Raw genomic sequence first — 26990 nt, forward strand, 5'->3', positions numbered from 1 at the left:
TCATCCCAGGAACCAGTCTAGTGAACCTTCGCTGCACTCCCTCTAAGGCAAGTATGTCTTTCCTTGGGTAAGGAGACCAGAACTGTACACAGTACTCCAGGAGTGGCCTCACCAATGCCCTGCATAATTGTAGTCAGACTTCTTTACTCTTATACTCTAATCCCTTTGTAACAAAAGCTAACATACCATTTGCTTTCCTACTTGCTTGATGTACCTGCATGTTAACTTTCTGTGATTCGTGTACAAGGACACCCAGGTTCCTCTGAATGCCAACATTTCCCAGTCTCTCACCATTCAAAAAATATTCTGCTTTTTTGTTTTTCCTACCAAAGTGGATAACTTCACACTTCCCCACATTGGATTCCGTTTGCCATGTTCTTGCCCACTCAGTCAACCTGTCTATATCTCTCTGCAGCCTCTTTGCATCCTCCTCACATCTTACTTTCCCACCTAACATTGTACCATCAGCAAACTTGGATACGTTACACTCAGTCCCTTCATCTAAGTCATTAATATAGATTGTAAATAGCTGAGGCCCAAGCACTGATCCTTGCGGTACCCCGCTAGTTACAGCCTGCCAACCCGAAAAAGTCCCGTTTATTCCTACTCTCTGTTTTCTGTCCATTAAACAATCCTCAGTCCATGCTAATATATTACCCCCGAAGAGACTCGAGGTATTCGGTGCCTTCCCGGGTGCTTCTCCTCCACTTTGTGCGGTCTTGGGCCAGGGATGCCCAGGTGTCGGTGGGGATGTTGCACTTTTTCAAGGAGGCTTTGAGGGTGTCCTTGAAGAGTTTCCTCTGCCTACCTGGGGCTCTCTTGCTGTGCCGGAGCTCCGAGTAGAGCGCTTGTTTTGGGAGTCTCGTATCAGGCATGCGGACGATGTGACCCATCCATCGGAGCTGATCGAGTGTGGTCAAAGCTTCGATGCTGGGGATGTTGGCCTGTGCGAGAACACTGAATTTGATGCGCCTATCCTGCCAATGGATTTGCAGGATTTTGTGGAGGCAGCGTTGGTGGTACCTCTCCAGTGCTTTGAGGTGCCTGCTGTACATGGTCCATGTCTCTGAGGCATACAGGAGGGTATCACTACTGCTCTGTAGACCATGAGCTTAGTGCTGGGTTTGAGGTCCTGGTCTTCAAACACACTCTTCCTCAGGCGACCGAAGGCTGCACTGGCACACCGAAGGCGGTGTTGGACTTCGTCATCGATGTCTGCCCTTGTTGACAGTAGGCTCCCAAGGTATGGAAAGTGGTCCACGTTGTCCAAGGCCTTGTCGTGGATTTTGATAATCGGGGGGCAGTACTGTGTGGTGGGGGCAGGTTGGTAGAGGACCTTTGTCTTACGGACGTTTAGTGTAAGGCCCATGCTCTCATACGCTTCGGTGAAGGTGTTAACGCCGGGAGCAAGCGGAAGCCAAGCGCAAGCAGCGCACGTCAACCCAAGCAACCCACCCACCCGCCCCTTCAACCACCGTCTGCCCCACCTGTGACAGAGACTGTAGGTCCTGCATTGGACTCATCAGTCACCTAAGAACTCATTTTTAATGCGGAAGCATGTCATCCGAGGGACTGTCTAAGAAGAATCCCACGAGTCCTAATTTTGTGTAGTAACCTCTTGTGTGGCACCTTATCGAAAGCTTTTTGAAAATCCAAATACACTACCTCCACTGGTTCCCCCTTATCCATCTTGATTTGATTTAATAAAGAGTATTAACCAGACATTTCAATGTCTCCCAGTCCTCAAACTTGTAAAGGATGTACGAAAATATCCTACATTAACCCCACATAAGGGCAATGGGGATATATAACAATGTAGCGGTTCGTGTAGATCGCCACTAAATAAGAGAGTTTGACTTCGACGAACTATTAACAAGTTGTTTATTTACAGGAACAGACTAATTACATCAGGTAAGATGGCAGGTAAGATGGCTGACTGTAGGAGCACCGTGGTATAGGTCTTGTCCCAGCGGGGACTCCACGAAGACTGAGTTCGCAGTCCTGTGGAGAGCGTGATGACGTCATCATGTTCTGCGGTGTTTTCCCGCTCTTTGGGCGTCACGTGACCGCGTCGTGACGTTAACACATTCGTGTGCGCTTAGGCGGTCACGTGACCTGCGCCGTTGCATCTCCCCGGTACGGAGGCTGGCCGTTGAGGCCGAGGTCGCGAGGCCGGGCTGTGCCGGTGCTTGCCGCGGGAGCAGAAGATCACGTCGCTCCCATCGGCTGGCCGATGCGGCTGAAGTCGCGAGGCCGGGCAGTGCCAGCGGCCATCCTGGAAGGCCGAGTCGGGCCGTCGGCCGCCGCACGCACGTCACGTGGTACGTGATGTGACGTCAGCACGCTAGGGTGCATCTTAAAGGGGCAACGGCCCCAACAGGTAAGTTAAAGGGGCAACGGCTCAAACAGGTAAGTTATACATACAGTAAGGTAAGTTAAAGGGAATTATGTATCTCAATGTAAGGGACAACCGGTGGTACCGCCACATAGGCCCCCCCAGAATTCGCTTTAACGAAAGTCCAAGGATGAGATGGTCTGACGAGCTGGTGGTCACGGCGGTCGTGCTGTCTCGACTTGGTAGGCGAGGACTGAAGATGTTGCTTGTGAGCGGATCCTTACGCACGTCGTGGCAAATAAAATGTATCCGTCAGGCGAAGGACCATGGAGACGTGCGAAACAGCAGGACTTGTCAGAGTGACGGGCAGGACGGGCGGACACGGGCGATGACTCTGTTGATGTTGGAACAAGTCCTTGTTCTGACGAAATCTGCAGGAACGCCGACGGGCGATCCAGAAGGACTTGACAGGCGAGGTCGGTGAACTCGCCGACAGGTGAGCGAAACCTTCAGGAGGCTGGAACACGCAGAACGGTGCGTGCCATAGTGCTACGACGTTAACACAACAGAGGGTGAAGAGTTACTGCGTTAACCTGTGATCAGTGAGGCTAGTAACTTTCACGTGGCTGATCGCGGCCGCAGGATGCCCGTTGGACCCGTCCTCGATGTGTGCAGCTTCAGTAGACGTTTGCGTTTGTTAAAAGGAAAACTGGAGAAAGGGCGGCAACGGTCCAGGTTGTTGTTGCTTTCAGGAGGGGTTAACTCTGCCTGGAGGGCGGCAAAACTTGTAACAGTTGTAGATTTAGGAGAAAACAGCCGGGAGGGCGACACGCCTTTTGTTCACGCCGAATCGTGTAGTAGGTAACACAACCAGCAGGATGAAGGGCTGGTGTGTCGTCGGCGGAGAAGGAGTCGTCGTTTTTCACGAGGGATGGGTCCTCGTGGTTCGCGAGGGATGGGTCCTCGTGCGCAAGGAGTGGGTCCTCGTGTTTCACGGGGGTGAGTCCTCGTGGTATCCCCGCAGGGCGCGCTCCGATTTTGTGGGCCCGAACATGCTGTACCCCGCGCTTGGAGAGATTTATACTTGCCGTCGCTGTGAACGTAGAGGCGGACGATCCGTGTGGCGGTAGGAAAGACGAGTACGGGGACCGTGAGCAAGTGCGTGGTCGGCGCTGCATCGATGTTCTCGTCGAACGGGGCTTCTACCGGTATAAAGCACGAGGGAGACTGTGGCTCCCTGGATTGCGGTAGCGACAGCAAAATGGCTGGTGCTTTCATGGCGTGCTTCTTTTGTGAAAATTGCTCACAAAAAAACGAACGGGGTCCGGTTGAGGTTTGTCCGTGTCAAACGGGATCTGCTCCAGGCTGCGCTTACCTTGCGAATACGTTCGCAAAGACGGGGTCGCCTTTGGAGGAATTGGTGTTAGGCGGTTGCTGTTCCGTGGTTGTTCGTCGGTTGTGCATCGGTCGTCTTGTGGGAAGACGAGGTTCAGGTGCGCGTTGCTACCGTGAAAATCGTTCACGGATACGGGTTCACCAATTGTAGTGTTGGAATTGATGAGCTCCCGTACTCACGTCGTTGGGTCACCAATGTAGCGGTTCGTGTAGATCGCCACTAAATAAGAGAGTTTGACTTCGACGAACTATTAACAAGTTGTTTATTTACAGGAACAGACGAATTACATCAGGTAAGATGGCAGGTAAGATGGCTGACTGTAGGAGCACCGTGGTATAGGTCTTGTCCCAGCGGGGACTCCACGAGGACTGAGTTCGCAGTCCTGTGGAGAGCGTGATGACGTCATCACGCTCTGCTGTGTTTTCCCGCTCTTTGGACGTCACGTGACCGCGTCGTGACGTTAGCGCATTCGCGTGCGCTTAGGCGGTCATGTGACCTGCGCCGTTGCGTCGGTGCATCTCCCCGGTACGGAGGCTGGCCGTTGAGGCCGAGGTCGCGAGGCCAGGCTGTGCTGGTGCTTGCCGCGGGAGCGGAAGATAGCGTCGCTCCCGTCGGCTGGCCGATGCAGCTGAAGTCGCGAGGCCGGGCAGTGCCGGCGGCCGTCCTGGAAGGCTGAGTCGGGCCGGCCGCCGCCGCACGCACGTCACGTGGTACGTGACGTCAGCGCGCTAGGGTGCATCTTAAAGGGGCAACGGCCCCAACAGGTAAGTTAAAGGGGCAACGGCCCAAACAGGTAAGTTATACATACGGTAAGGTAAGTTAAAGGGAATTACGTATCTCAATGTAAGGGACAACCAGTGGTACCGCCACAACAATATAGTTTTTTTTATTCGTTCATGGGATGTGAGCGTCACGGTCAAGGCCAGCATTTATTGCCCATCCCTAATTGCCCTTGAGAAGGTGGAGGTGAGCCGCCTTCTTGAACCGCTGCAGTCCGTGTGGTGAAGGTACTCCCACAGAGCTGTTAGGAAGGGAGTTCCAAGATTTTGATCCAGCAACGATGAAAGAACGGCGATGTACTTCCAAGTCAGGATGGTGTGTGACTTGGAGGGGAACTTGGAGGTGGTGGTTGACGTAATAAAACTCACTACACACTTGGTTTGAGTATAAAGCAAGGCTTTAATCAACTTGTTTCAGAACATGGAGGTCTAGTTGTATTTCACTAGTTCCTTGTCTTACAAAATGTCCCTGGCAAGCTGGGGCCCACGCCCGAGTATTTATACTCCTTGGACGGCGCCACCAGCTGGCCGTCCAGCGTTATTTCACGAGTAGTTTCTTGATGAATGATGAGATTTATAACATGTGCCTGCTGCCTTTGTCCTGCTAGGTGGAAGAGGTCACGGGTTTGGGAGGTGCTGCCGAAGAAGCCTTGGCGAGTTGCTGCAGTGCATCTTGTAGATGGTACACACTGCAGCCACGGTGCGCCGGTGGTGGAGGGAGTGAACGTTTAAGGTGATGGATGGGGTGCCAATCAAGCGGGCTGCTTTGTCCTGGTTGGTGTCGAGCTTCTTGAGTGTTGTTGGAGCTGCACTCATCCAGGCAAGTGGAGAGTATGCTATCACACTCCTGACTTGTGCCTTGTAGATGGCGGAAAGGCACTGGGGAGTCAGGAGGTGAGATACTCGCCGCAGAATACCTAGCCTCTGACCTGCTTGTGGCCACAGTATTTATGTGGCTGGTCCAGTTAAGTTTCTGGTCAATGGTGACCCCCACGATGTTGATGGTGGGTGATTCAGCGATGGTAATACCGTTGAATGTCATGGGGAGGTGATTAGAATCTCGCATGTTCAAGATAGTCATTGCTTGGCACTTGTGTGGCACGAATGTTACTTGCCACTTATCAGCCCAAGCCTGAATGTTGTCCAGGTCTTGCTGCATGCGGGCATGGACTGCTTCATTTTCTGAGGAGTTGCGAATGGAACTGAACACTGTGCAATCATCAGCGAATATCCCCACTTCTGACCTTATGTTGGAGGGAAGGTCATTGATGAAGCAGCTGAAGATGGTTGGACCTAGGACACTGCCCTGAGGAACTCCTGCAGCGATGTCCTGGGGCTGTGATGATTGACCTCCAATAACCACAACCATCTTCCTTTGTGCTAGGTTGGACTCCAGCCAGTGGGAAGATTTCCCCCCGATTCCCATTGACTTCAATTTTACTAGGGCCACACTCGGTCAAATGCGGCCTTGATGTCAAGGGCAGTCACTCTCACCTCACCTCTGGAATTCAACTCTTTTGTCCGTGTTTGGACCAAGGCTGTAATGAGGTCTGGAGCCGAGTGGTCCTGGTGGAACATAAACTAAGCATCAGTGAGCAGGTTATTGGTGATTAAGTGCAGCTTGAAAGCACTGTCGACGACACCTTCAATCACTTTGCTGAAGATTGAGAGTAGACTGATGGGGCGGTAATTGGCCGGGTTGGATTTGTCCTGCTTTTTGTGGACAGGACATACCTGGACAGTTTTCCACATTGTCGGGTAGATGCCAGTGTTGTAGCTGTACTGGAACAGCTTGGCTAGAGGCGTGGCTAGTTCTGGAGCACAAGTCTTCAGCACGACAGCCGGGATGTTGTCGGTGCCCACAGCCTTTGCTGTATCCAGTGCGCTCAGCCGTTTCTTGATATCACGTGGAGTGAATCGAATTGGCTGAAGACTGACTTCTGTAATGGTGGGGACGTCAGGAGGAGGCCGATATGGATGATCCACTCGGCACTTCTGGCTGAAGATGGTTACAAACGCTTCAGCCATGTCTTTTGCACTCACGTGCTAGGCTCTGTCTTCATTGAGGATGGGGATATTCATGGAGCTTCCTCCTCCCGTTAGTTGTTTAATTGTCCACCACCATTCATGACTGGATGTGGCAGGACTGCAGAGCTTTGATCTGATCAGTTGATTGTGGGATCGCTTAGGTCCGTCTATAGCATGCTGCTTCCGCTGTTTAGCATGCATGTAGTCCTGTGTTGCAGCATCCGCAGGTTGGCACCTCATTTTTAGGTACGCCTGGTGCTGCTCCTGCATTCCTCATTGAACCAGGGTTGGTCCCCTGGCTTGATGGTAATGGTAGAGCGAGGGATATACCAGGCCATGAGGTTACAGATTGTGGTGGAATACAATTCTGCTGCTGCTGATGGCCCACAGCGCCTCATGGATGCCCAGTTTTGAGCTGCTAGACCTTTTCTGAATCTATCCCATTTAGCACAGTGGTAGTGCCACACAACATGATGGAGGGTGTCCTCAGTGTGAAGACGGGACTTCGTCTCCACAATAACTGTGTGGTGGTCACTGCCACCAATACTGTCATGGGGAGATGTATCTGCGACAGGTAGATTGGTGAGGACGAGGTCAAGTAGGTTTTTCCCTCGTGTTGGTTCTCTCACCACCTGTCGCAGGCCCAGACTGGGAGCTATGTCCTTCAGGACTCAGCCAGCTCGGTCAGTAGTGGTGCTACCGAGCCACTCTTGGTGATGAGTATTGAATTCCCCACCCAGAGTACATTCTGTGCCCTTGTACTCTCAGTGCTTCTTCCAAGTGGTGTTCAACATGGAGGAGTACTGATTCTTCAGCTGAGGGAGGGCGGTAGGTGGTAATCAGCAGGAGGTTTCCTTGCCCATGCTTGACCTGAAGCCACTCCCTCCCGACTGTATACCACTGTGCCACCAGCCCTGGTGGGTCTGTCCTGCTGGTGGGACAGGACATACCCAGGGATTGTGATGGAGGTGTCTGGGATATTGGCTGAAAGGTATGATTCTGTGAGTATTACTGTTGCTTGACTAGTCTGTGGGACAGCTCTCCCAATTTTGGCACAAGGTGGCATAGTGGTTAGCACTGTTGCCTCACAGCGCCAGGGACCCGGGTTTGAATCCAGCCTCGGGTGACTGTCTGTGTGGAGTTTGCACATTCTCCCCGTGTTTGCGTGGGTTTCCTCCGGATGCTCCGGTTTCCTCCCACAGTCCAAAGATGTGCGGGTTAGGTTGATTGGCTATGATAAATTGACCCTTAGTGTTAGGGGGATTAAATACGTGGGGTTACGGGGATAGGGTGGGATATGTGTTGGTGTAGGGGTTACAGGGATCGGGTGGGATATGTGTCAGTGCAGGCTCGATGGGCCGAAATGGCCTCTATCTGCACTGTGGGGTTTCTGTGATTCTGTGAAGTCCCCAGATGTTAGTGAGGGGTACTTTGCAGAGTCGACTGGGCTGGGTGTGCCGTTGTCGTGTCCGAAGCCAGTGCCTCGGTTGCTGCCGGGTGGTTTTATTCTTATTATTGTTTCTCGTAGCGGTTTGTTACAACTGAGTGGCTTGCTACACATAAAGGCAATGGGGATATATGACAAGATCTTATATAAGCCCAACAATGCTGACCACTTACCTGACGATAGGAGGTATTGGTTCTCAGGATCTGCCGTCAGTGTTAACACTTTCCCCGACTCGTGTGCTTGCACCTGGCACTGAGTTTTCCCTGAGCTCCAGTCCAGCACGGACAGAAATCCATTCAGATGGCCAGCAATCAGAAGGAATCTTCAAAACAAGAGACATGGACATGGGCACCATTACCAGAGTGTCCAGAACTCAAACCAATACCAATGGACTGAATACACCATAGCCCATGACCCAGCCCAACGTTGCCAACAACAGACCCACTCCGAGCACCGGTACCTCAGCCATTGAGGGTGACCCACAGCATCTCATTTCCTAAAGAGCTGACTCCTGAAGGCCGCCACACTCACTGGTACCTCAACCAGGTGGTCACATGAACGAAGACTTGAGATCAATAGGTTTGCACCCAGTAAGTGTCAGCTATGGCTCAGTCAGTAGCACTCTCGCGTCCGAGTCAGAAAGTTGTGGGTTCAAACCTCAGTCCAGAGACTTGAGCCTGTAAACCAGGCTGACACTCCAGGGCAGTACTGAGGGAGCGCCGCACTGTCGGAGGAGCAGTACTGAGGGAGCGCTGCACTGTCGGAGGGGCAGTACTGAGGGAGCGCAGCACTGTCGGAGGGGCAGTACTGAGGGAGCGCTACACTGTCGGAGGGGCAGTACTGAGGGAGCGCCGCACTGTCGGAGGGCCAGTACTGAGGGAGTGCTGCACTGTCGGAGGGGCAGTACTGAGGGAGCGCTGCCCTGTCGGAGGGGCAGTACTGAGGGAGCGCTGCACTGTCGGAGGGGCAGTACTGAGGGAGTGCTGCACTGTCGGAGGGGCAGTACTGAGGGAGTGCTGCACTGTCGGAGGGGCAGTACTGAGGGAGCGCCGCACTGTCGGAGGGGCAGTACTGAGGGAGCGCTGCCCTGTCGGAGGGGCAGTACTGAGGGAGCGCTGCACTGTCGGAGGGGCAGTACTGAGGGAGCGCTGCACTGTCGGAGGGGCAGTACTGAGGGAGCGCTGCACTGTTGGGGGGCAGTACTGAGGGAGCGCTGCCCTGTCGGAGGGGCAGTACTGAGGGAGTGCTGCACTGTCGGAGGGTCAGTACTGAGGGAGTGCCGCACTGTAGGAGGGTCAGTACTGAGGGAGCGCTGCACTGTTGGAGGGGCAGTACTGAGGGAGCGCTGCACTGTCGGAGGGTCAGTACTGAGGGAGCGCTGCACTGTCGGAGGGTCAGTACTGAGGGAGCGCTGCACTGTCGGAGGGTCAGTACTGAGGGAGCGCTGCACTGTCGGAGGGTCAGTACTGAGGGAGCGCTGCACTGTCGGAGGGTCAGTACTGAGCGAGCACTGCACTGTCGGAGGGGCAGTACTGAGGGAGTGCTGCACTGTCGGAGGGACAGTACTGAGAGAATGCTACACTGTCGGAGGGGCAGTACTGAGGGAGTGCTGCACTGTCGGAGGAGCAGTACTGAGGGAGTGCTGCACTGTCAGAGGGGCAGTACTGAGGGAGAGCTACACTGTCAGAGGGGCAGTACTGAGGGAGTGCTGCACTGTTGATGGGGCAGTACTGAGGGAGTGCTGCACTGTCGGAGGGACAGTACTGAGGGAGGGGCAGTACTGAGGGAGTGCTGCACTGTCGGAGGGGCAGTATTGAGGGAGTGCTGCACTGTCGGAGGAGCATTACTGAGGGAGCGCTGCATTGTCGGAGGATCAGTACTGAGGGAGCGCTGCACTATCGGAGGGGCAGTACTTCATTGGCTGTAAGGCGCTTTGGGATGATCTGAGGGTGGTGAAAGGCTCTATAGAAATGCAAGTTCTTTCCTTCTCACCGGTCATTGTCCTTCACACCGAGGATCCCGATCTTTTCCTCGCTTCCTCCAGCCACCGCTTGCAGCCACCGGGAGCGGGTCAGCTCAAGGTTGACCATGTGCGAGAAGATGCAGAAGCAGCATATCTGCGACGCCTGGCTGCTCCCGGGCACCTCCATCAGGACCTGCATGGGGTTGGTCAGGGCGTTGGCCTTCAGGAGGTCTCCTTGGCTGGTCAGGACCAGCAGGGCCTCTCGGGGCAGGCAGTAGTCCAGGTCCGCCACCTGCCGGCCCCTCTGCAGCAGCAGGGTGGCGATGACGTCTCCAGTATCCGGGGAGACCAGCCGCGCCGTTCCGTCGGCGCAGGAGCAGGCCGCTCGCACGGGGAAGTGGCCGGCCGCACCGATGTTGCCCACCTTGATGGCAGTCACGGTGTAGCCGAAGGTGGTGTGCCGTTTGTACAGGTGCACGATGGTCCACAGGTCCAGCCTCTGGTTAGCGCAGGAGAAGATACTGTTGTCCCCGAGCTCTGTCCCCAGGCGAGTGACCGTCACCTCCATCCGGATCTCGTCCACTTGGTCTGCTATCTCCAGGCTCCATGCCCGCATGGTCCCATCCTCGGAGGCAGAGAGGAGATAAGGACCATGGGGATAGATAGCGAGTGCGGTGATGGGACCTGCAGAAACAAACGGGGAAAAAAGGGGTCTATTTATGTCGTGTGATGATCGGGACATCATTTTGGCAAGAACAGCTTGCATTTACATAGTGCCTTTAACATAGCAAAACGTCCTAAAGCGCTTCACAGGAGCGATTTTCAAACAAAATTTGACACCGAGCCACATAAGGAGATACAGGAAACTCTTTGGTATCCGGCACCGACGTGTTGCCGGTTGATCAAAAATTCCGGATGACGGAGAGGGTTATCTACTGAGGCTATTTTTAACAAAGAAAAATAAAAATTCAAGAGATGTGCAGTGTACAGTAATTGGGTCCTCACCTGCAGAATGTTGTGTTAAATGGATGGCGGAAGATGCCAGTTGAGGGTAATGCAATGCAATGACTACCAGCAGCGTGGGAGACACACAGTACCCCTGTAAAATGGCGGATCAGAAGAGACTACCGGCAGCGCGGGAGAGTCAGACTCCTGTTACAGGGGTATTGAGGTGTTCCGACTTCCGAAAGCGCCAAGAAGCCGAGTAGTGGCGGTTTAGAGAACTACCCCCACTGACTAACTCGGCCACCGCGGGAGACTCGGACTCGGCAACATTGCCGGTTAGTCAGGTGTTGTTTTCGGAGTGAGGATTTTGCCGGTTAATAGAGAATTCCGGATATTTAGGTGCCGTTTAAACGAGAGTTTCCTGTATTAGGGCAGGTGGTCAAAGAGGTAGGTTTTAAGAAGCCTCTTAAAGGAGAAGAGAGAGAGACAGAAAGGCGGAGAGGTTCAGGGAGGGAATTCAAGAGCTTAGGACCTAGGATTTCTCCATTCCTCCAATTCTGGCCACTTGCACATCTCCCCAATTTTCTTCGCTCCACCTTTGGCAGCCGTGCCTTCAGCTGCCAAGCTCCTGAGGTCTGGAATTTCCTCCCTCAACCTCTCCGCCTCCCTCCTGTCCTAATATCTCCTTGTGTGACTCGGTGTCAGGTTTTGTTTGATAATCGCTCCTGTGATTCATATAGCGCCTTTAACGTAGTAAAACGTCCTTGGGAGTTGGAGAAGCGCAGAGATCTCGGAGATTTGTAGGGCTGGAGGAGGTTACAGATAGTCGATGAAACCCTCATTCATGCTTTTGTCCAGACTCGACTATTGCAAAGCTCTCCAGGCCGGCCTCCCATCTTGCACCCTGCATAAACTTCAGCTCATCCAAAACTCTGCTGCCCATATCCTAACTCGCACCAAGTCCCGTTCACCCATCACCCCTGTGCTCGCTGACCTACATTGGCTCCCGGTCATATAAATGCAAGTTGTTGTTGTATTAATCTACTGGACACTGCTGCAGGCTGACCTACGATTAAAATCAGAGGGGCATTAAAGAAATATTAAGCATTTTATCCCCCATTTTCTTTGAACACTTTTGTTTATTAAATATAAAAATATTGGAGATGGAGAAAAAAAAGCCTGTTTGGCTGACAGTTCAGAACCATCCAATCGGGTAATGAAGAATCTGTTGGCTTTGTGATTGGCTCGTGAAGGCGGGGCGTCGGGAGGACCGGTGGTTTCTTAGAATCATAGAATGGTTACAGCACAGGAGGAGGCCATTCAGCCCGTCGAGCCCGTGCCGGCTCTCTGCAAGAGCACTTCAGCTAGTCCCACTCCCCCGCCCTTTCCCCGTAGCCCTGCAAATCCTTTCCTTCAGGTACTTATCCAACTCCCTTTTGAAAGCCACGATTGAGTCTACCTCCACCACCCTCTCAGGCAGTGCATTCCAGATCCTAACCACTCGCTGAGTAAAAAAGCTTTTCCTCATGTCGCCTTTGGTTCTTCTGCCAATCACCTTGAATCTGTATTCTCTGGATCTCATAGAAACATAGAAACATAGAAACATAGAAGATAGGAGCAGGAGTAGGCCATTCGGCCCCTTGAGCCTGCTCCGCCATTCAATGCGATCATGGCTGATCATCCAAACTCAGTACCCTGTCCCTGCTTTCTCCCCATACCCCTTGATCCCTTTAGCCTTAAGAAATATATCCAACTCCTTCTTGAATATATTTAATGAATTGGCCTCTACTGCCTTCTGTGGTAGAGAATTCCACAGGTTCACCACTCTCTGGGTGAAGAAATTCCTCCTCATTTCTGTCCTAAATGGCTTACCCCTTATCCTTAGACTGTGACCCTTGGTTCTGGACTCCCCGACAATCGGGAACATCCTTCCTGCATCTAGTCTGTCCAGTCCTGTCAGAATTTTATAAGTTTCAATGAGATCCCCTCTCATTCTTCTAAACTCCAGCGAGTACAAGCCCAATCGACCCAATCTCTCCTCATATGTCATTCCTGCCATCCCAGGTATCAGCCTGGTGAATCTTCGCTGAACTCCTTCCATGGCAAGAACATCCTTCCTCAGATAAGGCGACCAAAACTGCACACAATACTCAAGATGTGGTCTCACCAAGGCCCTGTACAACTGCAGCAAGACATCCTTGTTCCTGTACTCGAACCCTCTTGCTACGAAGGCCAACATGCCATTTGCCTTCTTAACCACCTGCTGCACCTGCATGCTTACCTTCAGCGACTGGTGCACAAGGACACCCAGGTCTAGTTGCACTTCCCCTTCTCCCAATCTATTGCCATTCAGATAATAATCTGCCTTCTGTTTTTGCCACCAAAGTGGATAACCACATTTATCCACGTTATATTGCATCTGCCATGCTTCTGCCCAATCACCCAACCTGTCCAAATCATACTGGAGTTTCTCGGTATCCTCCTCACAGCACACACGCCCACCCAGCTTTGTGTCGTCTGCAAATTTGGAGATATTACATCTAGTTCCCTTGTCAAGATCATTAATATATATTGTGAATAGCTGGGGTCCAAGGACCGATCCCTGCGGTACCCCACTAGTCACTGCCTGCCACTCGGAAAAAGACCCGTTTATTCCAACTCTTTGCTTTCTGTCTGCCAACCAGTTCTCTATCCAAGTCAATACTTTGCCCCCAATCCCATGTGCCTTAACTTTACACGCTAATCTCTTATGCGGGACCTTATCGAAAGCCTTCTGAAAGTCCAAATACACCACATTCACTGGTTCTCCCTTATCTATTTTACCAGTTACATCCTCAAAAAATTCCAGTAGATTAGTCAAGCACGATTTACCTTTTGTAAATCCATGTTGACTTTGTCCAATCCTGTCACTGTTTTCCAAGTGCTCTGCTATTACATCTTTTATAATGGACTCTAGCATTTTCCCCACTACTGATGTCAGGCTTACCGGTCTGTAATTCCCCGTTTTCTCCCTACCACCTTTTTTGAATAGTGGGGTAACATTAGCTACCCTCCAATCCATGGGAACTGTTCCAGATTCCATTGAATGCTGGAAGATGATTAGCAATGCATCTACTATTTCTAGGGCCACTTCCTTAAGTACCCTAGGATGTAGATTATCAGGCCCTGGGGATTTATCGGCCTTCAATCCCATCAATTTCCCTAGCACCATTTCCCTACAAATACTGATTTCTTTCAGTTCCTCCCTTTCATCAGACCCTATATTCCCCGACATCTCAGGGAGGTTATTTGTGTCCTCCTTTGTGAAGACAGAACCAAAATATGTATTTAATTGTGTTACATAGTTATGTTGGGACTACATTGTACAAGTGTACTAACACTCAAATCAAGTGTAGCAGCACTACAATGCTGGGAAAGTAGTGCGCAGGCGCCGCACAGCACTCGGAAAAAATGTCACCCCGCACCATGCGGCAGGCAGCCATTACAACATAAATAAAACAGTAGTTATAATTACAAACTACCGAGTCCAGAGTCGTCTTTACAAAGCACTACGAGCACTAGAAGACATAACAAATTGGTCCGCCATTTCTTTGTTCCCCATTATAAATTCCCCTAATTCTGACTGCAAGGGACCTACGCTTGACTTCACCAATCTTTTTCTCTTCACATATCTATAAAAGTTTTTACAGTCAGTTTTTATGTTCCCTGCAAGCTTACTCTCATATTCTATTTCCCCTTCTTAATTAATCCCTTTGTCCTCCTTTGTTGAATCCTAAACTGCTCCCAATCCTCAGGGTTACTGCTTTTTCTGGCCAATTTATATGTCCTCTCCTTGGATCTTATGCTATCCCTAATTTCCCTTGTTAGCCACGGTTGAGTCATCTTTTTTGTTTTATTTTTATGCCAAATTCTCGACCCTTCCGCCAATGGGAACAGTTTCTCTCTATCTACTCTGTCTAGACCCCTCATGATTTTGAACACCTGTATCAAATCTCCTCTCAACCTTCTCTGCTCTAAGGAGAACAACCCCAGCTTCTCCAGTCTATCCACGTAACTGAAGTCCCTCATCCCTGGAATCATTCTCGTAAATCTTTTTTGCACCCTCTCTAAGGCCGAACCAGTGTTTTATAAAGGTTCATCATAACTTCCTTGCTTTTGTACTCTATGGGCTGGATTTTGATTCAGGGGCGGGCTGGGGTCGTGTAATCCGCATTTTGTGTTAGCCACCTGATTCTAAATCGATGTGGGAGAATGATGCGATTTTAACTTAATTGGCCAATTGAGTTCCAACGTGTGGGAACCCATGGCCAATGAGTTTTTCCAGTCTGAAATGTAGGGGTTCGCAAAATTCCCCTAATTTTCCCTGAAGATTGAAAATACTGTTCCACATCGTGGATGAAGAATTATATGTTTTGAATTGCCTCTGGGTAGGACAGTGTACCCAGATTCGTGAAAAGCTGCGTTGGACAGAGCAGCACTTGGGCAACATCAGGATCTAAGACATTACATTTTTATTAAAATGGTACCTCTGAGTTTCGAACTGTATATTTCAAGAGGTTTGAAAATGGTCACAGAAAGCATTGGCCAAGAACAAAGGGGCTTAAAAGAGCAGCTAGCAGCTTGTAATGTGTCTGTGTGAAAGACCTGTCAATCAAACCAGGGAGTTTCCCTCTCAGAAGCACTTGAAGTTGCTTATTGACATAAGGGATTAAGGCCTAGAAATTCAGTTGGGCGCGCCAGCCATTAGCGCCTTAGGAGGAGTAGATCTCGAGCGCCCGGGCGCAGCGCGATCTGCGCCTCGCCCCAACTTCAGTAGACATTTAGCGCCGGCGCAAAGTCTTAGCGCGCGCCCTGCTGCGCGCGCAGATCATGACGTCATTTCGTCGTGCAACGCCCTTTGTGCGCCCGGAACCGGAATTTCACTCGCGCCGCCCCATTGTGCGCCGGGCGGCCCTAACGACTGTGAAGTGGAACGGTACACAGCCGAGGCGGGCCGCGGGGAGCGCAATTTAAAGGGCACTTACCCTGCACTATAAAGGCCAGCCATTTTGCATCATTCACTCTTGTGCAACGGTTTTTTGGAGAGAGACCAAGGAGGAGAGCTTACTGCTTTGGCCCAACACTAGGACAGGTATTTTTGGCTCAGGCCAGAGCTTAGCAATTATCTTTGCCTTCATTGAGATCTCAGTGTTTGCCAGCATATAATGGGGTCTGCATTGGGTGCCAACGCTGAGTTTCAGCCTTATGCCGGAAGGGCTTACAGACGCCGTGAGAGAGTGGCAGCCCTGGCTAGACGCAGAGGGGGCAACAGGCGTCGCCAAGTGAGGCCTTACCCACCCAGGGTATACCGCCAGCAGTCCTCCTATCTGACCATGTCTGCCGCGCAGTGTGTTAGGAGGCTGCGATTCAGAAGGGAGGTGGTTGTAGACATCTGCCAGCTGCTTCACAGAGATCTGCAGCCACAGCTGATGCGCAGGGCGTCTCTGTCGGTGGCAGTGAAGGTGACGGTGGCTCTCAACTTCTATGCCACCGGCTCCTTCCAATCCGCTGCTGGGGGCATCGCTAACATCTCCCAGTTCGCCGTGCATTGCTGCATCCGCCAGGTGACCAATGCCCTTTTCAGAAGGAGACATCAATTCATCTCCTTCCCCATGACCCTGGACAAGCAGCAGCAGCGTGCAGTGGGATTTTCAAGAATAGCGGGCTTCCCCATGGTGCAGGGCGCCATTGACTGCACGCATGTGGCTTTGCGGGCACCTCTGGAGCATGCCGAGGATTACCGCAACCGGAAGGGCTACCATTCCCTCAACGTACAGCTGGTGTGTGACCACAGGCAGCGCATCCTAGCTGTCAATGCCCGCTTTCCAGGCAGCAGCCACGATGCCTTTATCCTGCGACAGACAACTGTGGCTGACATGTTCCAGGCACAGCCTCCCCCAAGAGGATGGCTTATCGGGGACAAAGGCTATCCTTTGTGTACCTGGCTCATGACCCCGCTCCGCGCGCCCACGACCCCTGCTGAAGAGGCATACAACGAGAGCCATCAAGCGACTAGGAACATCATAGACAAACAATCGGCGTCCTCAAGCAACGGTTCCGCTGTCTGGATCGCTCCGGGGGAGCCCTCCAGTATTTGCAGGAGCGAGTCTCCCAATTCGTCATCGTTTGCTGCATGCTGCACAACCTGGCTATCCGCAGGACTCGGGCACTGCCACCTCACGTTGGACCACCACCTCGAGGAGGAGCAGGAGGAGGAGGAGGACAAGGAGTACCAGCCCAGGAGGGAGGCAGAAGGTCCAAGGGCCGCCCGTCGGCGGCTTATTGACCATCACTTCTAGGCCCCCTGTCAGGGAATGGCTTGTGCCAATGAAACAACATGATTGCAGCCGCTCCGCAAGCCCTCAGCCGGTTAAGGCAACAAACACTTCAAAGATCAAACATGGACAATGTGAATAAATAAAATGGTTTATTGTACAAACTCAGGGCCCTTCCCACATGAAAACCAAAAACAGACGAAACCCCCTAAAAACACTCACACACATTACTCGCTCCCACAACCTGGAGAGGATTAACAAAACAGTGCAACAAAAATGGCCGTCATCCTCGGCCTTCGTAAAAAACAAACATCACATCCTCGGCCTTCAGAAAACAAACATCAAATTCTCGGCCTCAAAAAACAAACACAACTGCCCACACATTCTACTTTTTGGCCCGCGAGGGCGATGCCTTGGGCATCTTTGTGTGGCCCCTGCCCGCCCTGCTGCTCCTCCTCAAAGTGAGGCCATTGGCTGCTGCGAGGCTGGGGGCAGGCTCCTGAGGGGCACATGTCGTGACGGCAGATGCCCTTGGGGGTCGGCCTAGACGACGTCTGGCCGTTGAGGGGCCGGCTGGTGAATGCTGCAGCTGTGGCTGGCCAGCATCAGTCGCTGCAGCAGCTCCTGGCAGCTCCACTGGGGGAGTGGCAGTGGCGGCTGGAGGAATGGGGGCAAGCTGGCGGATGGCAGGCGCTCGCTGGTCGCCTGAGACACTGGCACTCGCCCGGGCCAGCACTGCAGCATGCGCACCAATCTGCCGAGGGACAGACCGCTGTGCTGCTGCAGCGCGCCGGGTGCCCTGGCGATGCCTGGCTGACACAGCGAGTGTGGCAGCAGTGAGTGCCCGTGTTGACCTGTTCAGTGACCGCATCAGAGCAGCCAGTGACTGCACGGCACCACTGATCACCTGGCCAGTCGCTGCCAGAGCTGCCCCGAATTCCGCCCGACTCGCTGCCTGATCTGCCCGGAATTCCGCCCGACTGGTGGCCTCTGAGGGCCCGAACTCGGACACGCTCCGAGACAGGGACTCGATGGCCTCAGGCAACCGTGCCACTACCCCCATGAGCTCCGTGTGCCGGCGCTCCGAGTCCGCAGACAAGTCCTCGATGCGGCGCATCTCCTCGGCGTTGGCCGTCTCCGGACTAGAGGCCGGACTCTCCCTCTGGGGAGAAGGCCGCCGAGCTGGCCGACCCTTCCTGCGTTGCTGGACGCCGCTGGGCCCAGCAATTGGACTCCCCTCCGACCCTTCCCCCCTCTGGGGAGAAGGCCGCTGAGCTTCCACCCCCCTCCCACGTTTCTGCAGGCCGCTGGTCCCAGGAGCTACCCTCCCCTCCGACACTTCCCCCACGCTCCCCTCCAGGGAAGACGTGTCCCCTACATTGGCATGGGTTGCCACGGCTGAGGGTTCCCCTGATGGGCCGCCTTCCTCTTGCTCCTCCTCCTCCTCCTCTTCTGAGGAGCTGTCACTGGCAACTTCAGGGACCTCCTCCTCACCATCTGAAAGCAGGAAGGCACAAGAGTAGCTTTAGATTGAGGAGAGGGCGTCAGCGAGGGATGCATGAGTGGTGGCATTCAGCGCATTGGTCGGACAGTGGCAAAGGATGTAGGTCTGATGCGCAAGTGGGACGAGAGAGGTCCAAAAGGTGGTGTCCTTACCATTGGTGCCCAGAACAGGGTCGGCATCTCCAGATGCAACGGGGCCAATCACCCGGGCACCCATGATGCGCGCCACGCGATGTTGCAGCTCGGTGAGCGGCTGGATCTGGGGGCCGCCTCCCCCGGTCGCATTCCGGCTCCTCTTATTATTGGCCAGCTTGGCCTGCAAGAGAAAGGACGGCCTCTAAGTACAGTGTGTAGCCCAGATCTTGTGTGCACTGCCTCCCATCGTCGAATAGCCTGGCCAGTGTGTAGCCCTGATCTTGTGTGCACTGCCTCCCATGGTCGAATAGCCTGGCCAGTGTGTTAAGTGCACAATGTGCAATTGATGTTCATGAGTGTCCCATAGCTGCTGCATGAGGGCTGGCCATTAGGGCTTTCAGGTCCCTTTGCCCATAATGTGAGGTGCACATGCAAGGATGAGGAGGACACTGGAAAGGGTACTCACCCTGACAATCCTGGCGAGGTCATTCAGCTTTTTGCGGCATTGGACACCGCTCCTGGGGACCTCGCTGTTGGATGACACCTTGGTGGCGACATGCCTCCAGGCTCTTCTGTAGACGCGGGCCGGCGGCTTCCTGCCATTGTCCGGAAACAAAATATGGCGTCTCTTCGCCACAGCACCAACCAGCACCCTCAGATCCATCTCTGAGAAGCGCTGCGCACGTTCACGGGCCTTCTCCATGGTTTCAGGCGCTATTTGGGTCCAGCACCAGTGTTCAGGCCTAGCTGCAGGGCTCCCCTATCCAGGGCGTGGCAGCAGACCAAGTCGACCCTTCCCCCTTAAGAGCTGGCCGGCGCCAGGGTGTCTGCTGTCAATCAAGAAATGGACGCACCTGCGCTGCGCCCGGCCTCGGCGCTATCGCTCAGCACCTCCGGCTTAGCGCCTAAAGAGAGGCGTGCATCGCCAGTTTTAGCGCTCGAGCAAACTCTTAGGGCGAAGCTAATGAATATCGGGGAAGTGGCCTCGAATTTGCGCCGGGCGCAAACTTTAGCGGCCGCCCGACTTTACCGCCCCAAAAGTGGCTATAATGAATTTCTAGGCCTAACTACTTGAGACTAACCAAGGACAATCGATTGAAACTGCTTCTGTTTACACAGCCATTCAAAGCACTCACAGACAATGAGATACTGAAGCCATGGAACGGATTTTGATATGCAACAGTTTAGGAATTGAATGGGTTTTTGAAGCACCCATCATTCTGGACAATAGGGCAGTTGCATTCCCTTTTGTTTTAGCCCAGGTGAGCTCCAGATGTGGGTGGGAACATTTCGGCCCCACAGTGCAGACACATTAACCCATTCTAACCACTTTGAATCAACCAATCACAGCGTTTCTCTTGTGTATTGGAACATTGGGCGCGAATTTTGCAGACAGACTTTTCCAGGTATAAAGATAGCTCCTGAGAAGCTATCTCTCTCTTAGCTCTTACTTCGCTGGACCCCAGGTGAGCAGGGTTCTGACTCCTCAGCAAGGCAACCTAGTTAGGGGGTGGTAATTAAGGGGAAATTGCTAAGATTGTTTAATCAACATTGTAGCCATTTAATCCCTCGTTTTTGCCATCTGCCTTCCCCCATTTAAGCAATTTTTACTGTAATTACTGTGTTCGTGTGGTATAGTTTGATATTTGATTATAGTTTCTTTTAGTTAATAAGGCTTGATTTTTCTCTCATCCAGACCATTTGTCCGTTTTAATATCATTAATTATAAGTCCTTCAGTCAGAACTGGAAGGTGGGGTAGCGATTCGAAACCACTGTTTGAAAATTGGTTTACAGTGTAGCAGCAAGGCTGCCTGACCAGGTGAAGTACCGTAAACCAGGTAAAAGATTGGAATTGGTCAGAGTGCAGGCAAAGGCTGCAAGACCAGGTAAATTACCTTAAACCAGTTAATAGATGCCCCCCTACAGAAAGTCGTCTCCGATGACGTCATCATTGCTGCTGCATTTAAGGTCTGCAACAAGCCTTGCTTCTTCTGCAGACTGCCAACCTTTTGGCCTTTGCAGTGAGAGGGTCCTGGAGGAAGAATGGCCAGCCAGAGACCTAGGTCTGCTCCCAGGTTCTATGACGTTGCCCTGCAAGCTCTAGTAGAGGGAGCAAGAGCACATAAAGAGGTGCTCTTCCCTTCTTCAGGGAGGAAGAAGCCTCCCCAGCAGGCCAAGGCTCTGTGGATCCAGGTGGCAGAGATGGTCAACTCGTTGTCAGTAACCCGCAGAACCTGGATTCAGTGCAGGAAGAGATTTCATGACCTTCTGCGCACTGGAAAAGTGAGTATGAATTTCCCATCACCTTCAATCTGATCCCCATTGCCTCTCCTCACCAGCATTCAGCTTTAGCAATCTCTTCCTCCACATCCCACTTGACACTGACATCCATGCACCCTTACCCATTCCCTCTCTATGGTCACATTCACCTAACTATTCGACTATGCAGCCCTCACACTCCCTATCACTGTGATGCTATGAAAACAACTGACAACACACAGGGAGGGCCCTTGGTCTTGCCACCTTACTCCATCTTTGTTTCCTTTTAAGTATATATGCTATGGATTCTCTACACTCACTCTTTCATTCTCACTCAAACTCCACTTATCTCTCTCATTGCAGGAAAAGAGAGCTCATAATAAGAGAGAAAGAGTGAGGACAGGAGGAGGGCCACCCTCAGTAGCCCACCTCACCCCCTGGGAAGATGCGGTCCTGGAGATCGTGGGAGTGGAGGACGATGCGCAAGTGGGGGACGGACAGACGCGTGCATCACAGCAAGCTGGTGACAGAATAGTTTTCCATCTCTCTCAATGACATTGCATGAGTCACTGATAATGATTCTGAAGCTCTAACAGATGGACTTATGATCATCTGCAATATGAAATGTGCATGTAACCTTGGCATCACATCTCTTGACTCTTTCCTTTACTCCCCCACAGGACCATCGCAAGCACCCGTCCCCACTAGCCAGGAGGAAGAGCCTGAGCACCCAGGCTCCTCAGAGGAAGCTGCAACCTCTGAGGACGCAGCGTCAGCAGAATTCACCGCACCCAGCACCAGCGCAGACACTCACACCTCGGTGGGACCTTCGCGAGATAGAGTAGTGTTGTCACCTGGTGTATCACAGCTCACAAGTGAGCATCAGCAGATTGTGGAGACAGGGACAGCAGTGGAGAGTCCTAGTCGGAGGGCGCAGGACTCTGCCAGCTCGGCTCAGCTGCATGTCGACCCTCTGCCTCTGGGTCCATCCACAAGATCAGCAGTGCTGGAACTCCAGGAACAGATGCAGGAGTCTCTGGCAGGTTTTGTCTCCAGGGTCGCTGCGAGTGTGGAGTGAATGGAGGAGTCCATTGCGAACATGAGCAGAGCCTTTGTGGAGTCACTGGCGCATGAACGCATCACCATGGAAAAGATGGCAACCTCCATGGAGGTGATAAGTCCCCAGAGTGCTGAAAACATGGTGAGTGTTCTGAATAGAATGACATCTCTGGAGGAGCGATGGTCATCTATTGAACAGAGAAACCAGACCTTCATGGAAGTCCTTCTGAGTAGGACTGCCAGTGCAGATACGGGTCCCCATGGCCCCCCTGATGTGCAGCAAGGTGCTCTCAAGCCACTTGCAAGCGCTGAGGGGGACCTGACTCATGAGAGGGAAGTTGGTGGCAGACATCAAGGAAGTGGGGGCTCCTCTCCAAGCGCTCACACTTCCATGCCACTGCAGAGCCCTCAGTCAGAGCCCCACTAGAGTCCACACTCATCTGAGATCGGCGACTCAACCCCTGCACAGCCGCAAGAGCAGCAGACTGTTGACGAGCCCTCACAGGCTCGCAACCCCAGAGGACGCCCGCCAAAGGTGTCGAGACAGGAGCAGCAAGAAAGTGAGCAAGGGGCCTCCACATCTGCTGAAGCCACAGGGGAAGCACCATGTAGGAGTACGCGTAAAAGATACTGCACAAATAGTCACAAGGGTAGTCACTTGGGTGAAATTTGATGTTTTATGTTAAAAAGCCATCAGATGATTACTGTAAATAAAAAATCTGATGGCTACTGCTGTAGTTGTGGCATGTGTCATTACGCTAATGGGACTTCCACATTGAGGGCTTAGGATTACTTGGTATATGCCTCAGTTGAGGAAGCGCTCAGTGAAGGTGGCAAGAGGGGTTTCCCAGGAGGTCACACTGGAGATGGGTGTCAGGCTCCAAACTTCCACAGCTGTGTTTATGCCTTCTAAAAGTTCCCCAGGCCTGAGAAAACAAAGTCCTGCCACCTGCAAATGATGGCTGATCAAATATCCTATTTAATGGTGGAGCTGCAGCTAATAGTCAGCAATCCAATTGTGCTCCCGCCAGGTTTCACCGTCGTGTTTCAGAACAGGTGTGCTTCACGTGGGAAAAGGGTTAAAATCACCAAGGCCTATCAAAATGGCATTATAGAGGCAATTTAGTGCTTGTTAAGGGCCTTAACGGCCTATCCCGCCTCTTGGAGGCGGGACGGAGACGGGACCAGTAGACACGATTTAATTAAAATTGCTTGGAGGCGGGATGGAGGCGGGGTTGGGCCCGCCCGCTAGTTTTTGCAATTTTAACCCCCCACACGCCTCCAATCCCGCCTCAACGGCCCGATGAAAATCCAGCCCTATGCCTCTATTTATAAAGCCCAGGATCCCGTATGTTTTAATCGCTTTCTCAACCTGCCCTGCCACCTTCAACGATTTGTGCACATATACCCCCAGGTCTCTCTGTTCGTGCACCCTCTTTAGGATTGTACCCTTTAGTTTATATTGCCTCTCCTCATTCTTCCCACCAAAATGTATCACTTCACACTTTTCTGTGTTAAATTTCATCTGCCACGTGTCCGCCCATTTCACCAGCTTGAAGTCTATCACTGTCCTCCTCACTGTTCACTATACTTCCAAGTTTTGTGTCATCTGCAAATTTTGAAATTGTGCCCTGTACACCCAAGTCCAAGTCATTAATATATATCAAGAAAAGCAATGGTCCTAGTACCGACCCCTGGGGAACACCACTGTATACCTTCCACCGGTCCGAAAAACAACCGTTCACCACTACTCTCTGTTTCCTGTCACTTAGCCAATTTCGTACCCAGGCTGCCACTGTCCCTTTTATTCCACGGGCTTCAACTTTGCTGGCAAGCCTATTAAGTGGCACTTTATCAAACGCCTTTTGTAAGTCCATGTAAACCACATCAACCACATTGTCCTCATCAACCCTTCTTCTCCGTGTGTTGCCCCATCGGTTTGGTAATTTATTCCCCCGACCACCCCTCAGAAACCTTAGCTACCTTTTTACGATCAGGACTCAGTACGGAACCTGGCTGGGTCTCCACTCACCTCTGTGTCCAACAAACACCATCTGAAGGTTCCAACTTTCATCCCATATTTTGATGTTCCCATCCCTGGAGGAAGTGACCACACATCTCAGCGCTTCGAAGAGGGTGATCCCTGTGATTTTCCTAATGGGGATGTGACAAAGAGTTCGTCAATAGGAGGCAGTCCAGACACAGACACAAACTGCAGAATAATCAGAGACCAACGCTCAGTTGTACAGATTTTAGTTTTATTCTTTCTGCGAGATGTCCGTCCCTAGTTGCCCTTGAGAAGGTGGTGGTGGGCCTTCTTCTTGAACCACGGCAGTCTGTGTGGTGAAGGTCCTCCCACAGTGCTGCTTTGTAGAGGTTTTGATACAACGAACTGGCTCGCTGGGCCACTTCAGAGGGCAGTTAAGAGTCAACCACATTGGTGTGGGACTGGAGTCACATATCATAGAATAATACAGCACAGAGGAGGCCATTCAGCCCATCGGCTCTGTGAAAGAGCTATCCAATTCGTCCCACTCCCCTGCTCTTTCCCCATTAGCCCTGCAATCTATCCCCTACAAGTATTTATCCAATTCCCTTTTGAAAGTTATTATTGAATCTGCTTCTATCTTCCAGGCTGTGCTTTTCATAAGAACATAAGAATTAAGAGCAGGAGTAGACTATACGGCCCCTCGAGCCTGCTCCACAAATTCAATAAGATCATGGCTGATCTTTGACCTCACCTCCACTTTCCTGCCCGATCCCCATGTCCCTTGATTCCCCTTGGATGCGGAAATAGATGCAGCAATGGGCGGGGGAGGAGGGAATGTAGGATGGACCTCATCTGTGATCTTGCACTGACTGGGCAGTCTTAGTGCCTCCTGATAGCCAAAGGGGGCCTGGCAGCTGGCTGTGTGTCTGGGATCTTGCTGTGTGTCTGGGATCACGCTGTGTGTCTGGGATCTCGCTGTGTGTCTGGGATCTCGCTGTGTGTCTGGGATCTCGCTGTGTGTCTGGGATCTCGCTGTCTGTCTGGGATCTCGCTGTCTGTCTGGGATCTCGCTGTCTGTCTGGGATCTCGCTGTGTGTCTAGGATCTCGCTGTGTGTCTAGGATCTCGCTGTCTGTCTGGGATCTCACTGTGTGTCTGGGATCTCGCTGTCTGTCTGGGATCTCGCTGTGTGTCTGGGATCTCGCTGTGTGTCTGGGATCTCGCTGTGTGTCTGGGATCTCGCTGTGTGTCTGGGATCTCGCTGTGTGTCTGGGATCTCGCTGTGTGTCTGGGATCTCGCTGTGTGTCTGGGATCTCACTGTGTGTCTGGGATCTCACTGTCTGTCTAGGATCTTGCTGTGTGTCTGGGATCACGCTGTGTGTCTGGGATCTCGCTGTGTGTCTGGGATCTCGCTGTGTGTCTGGGATCTCGCTGTCTGTCTGGGATCTCGCTGTCTGTCTGGGATCTCGCTGTCTGTCTGGGATCTCGCTGTGTGTCTAGGATCTCGCTGTGTGTCTAGGATCTCGCTGTCTGTCTGGGATCTCACTGTGTGTCTGGGATCTCGCTGTGTGTCTGGGATCTCGCTGTGTGTCTGGGATCTCGCTGTGTGTCTGGGATCTCGCTGTCTGTCTGGGATCTCGTTGTCTGTCTGGGAACTCGTCTGTCTGGGATCTCGCTGTCTGTCTGGGATCTCGCTGTGTGTCTGGGATCTCGCTGTGTGTTTGGGATCTCGCTGTCTGTCTGGGATCTCGCTGTGCGTCTGGAATCTCGCCGTGCGTCTGGGATCTCGCCGTGCGTCTGGGATCTTGCCGTGCGTCTGGGATCTCGCTGTGCATCTGGGATCTCGCTGTGCGTCTGGGATCTCACTGTCTGTCTAGGACCTCGCTGTCTGTCTAGGATCTCGCTGTGTGTCTGCGATCTCGCTGTGTGTCTGGGATCTCGCTGTCTGTCTGGGATCTCGCTGTCTGTCTGGGATCTCGCTGCCTGTCTAGGATCTCGCTGCCTGTCTAGGATCTCACCGTCTGTCTGGGATATCACCGTCTGTCTGGGATCTCGCCGTCTGTCTGGGATCTCGCCGTCTGTCTGGGATCTCGCCGTCTGTCTGGGATCTCGCCGTCTGTCTGGGATCTCGCCGTCTGTCTAGGATCTCGCTGTCTGTCTAGGATCTCGCTGTCTGTCTAGGATCTCGCAGTCTGTCTAGGATCTCGCAGTCTGTCTGGGATCTCGCTGTCTGTCTGGGATCTCGCTGTCTGTCTGGGATCTCGCTGTGTGTCTAGGATTTCGCTGTGTGTCTAGGATCTCGCTGTGTGTCTGGGATCTCGCTGTGTGTCTGGGATCTCGCTGTCTGTCTGGGATCTCGCTGTGTGTCTGGGACCTCGCTGTGTGTCTGGGATCACGCTGTGTGTCTGGGATCTCGCTGTCTGTCTGGGATCTCGCAGTCTGTCTGGGATCTCACTGTGTGTCTGGGATCTCGCTGTGTGTCTGGGATCTCGCTGTGTGTCTGGGATCTCGCTGTGCATCTGGGATCTCGCTGTGCGTCTGGAATCTCGCCGTGCGTCTGGGATCTCGCCGTGCGTCTGGGATCTCGCCGTGCGTCTGGGATTTCGCCGTGCATCTGGGATCTCGCTGTGCATCTGGGATCTCGCTGTGCGTCTGGGATCTCACTGTCTGTCTAGGATCTCGCTGTCTGTCTAGGGTCTCGCTGTGTGTCTGCGATCTCGCTGTATGTCTGGGATCTCGCTGTCTGTTTGGGATCTCGCTGTCTGTCTGGGATCACGTTGTGTGTCTGGGATCTCGCTGTGTGTCTGGGATCTCGCTGTCTGTCTAGGATCTCGCT

The 26990-nt window shown here is 52.6% G+C and overlaps 1 protein-coding gene across 5 annotated transcripts in view; it reads right to left on the minus strand.

The window, feature by feature from the left end:
- The window catches only part of LOC147116858 (WD repeat-containing protein 97-like), a 154840-nt gene that overhangs the window by 93606 nt on the left and 34244 nt on the right, over window positions 1-26990 (minus strand). For all 5 annotated transcript variants that reach the window (XR_015078322.1, XM_085987268.1, XM_085987267.1 and 2 more), the window contains exons 5-7: window positions 24197-24318; window positions 9978-10632; window positions 8159-8307 (exon numbers count right to left, since the gene is read on the minus strand). Coding sequence is in view for 4 of the 5 variants with exons in the window: in XM_085987268.1 (XP_085843394.1) it covers window positions 8159-8307; window positions 9978-10632; window positions 24197-24318 (926 nt within the window). In the remaining variant the exon portion in view is untranslated. The remainder of the gene's footprint in view (window positions 1-8158; window positions 8308-9977; window positions 10633-24196; window positions 24319-26990) is intronic.

This window comes from Somniosus microcephalus, chromosome 5 (genome assembly GCF_052327205.1).
Source record: "Somniosus microcephalus isolate GS21.2 chromosome 5, FLI_Smic_1.0, whole genome shotgun sequence".
NCBI classification, from domain to species: Eukaryota; Metazoa; Chordata; class Chondrichthyes; order Squaliformes; family Somniosidae; genus Somniosus; species Somniosus microcephalus.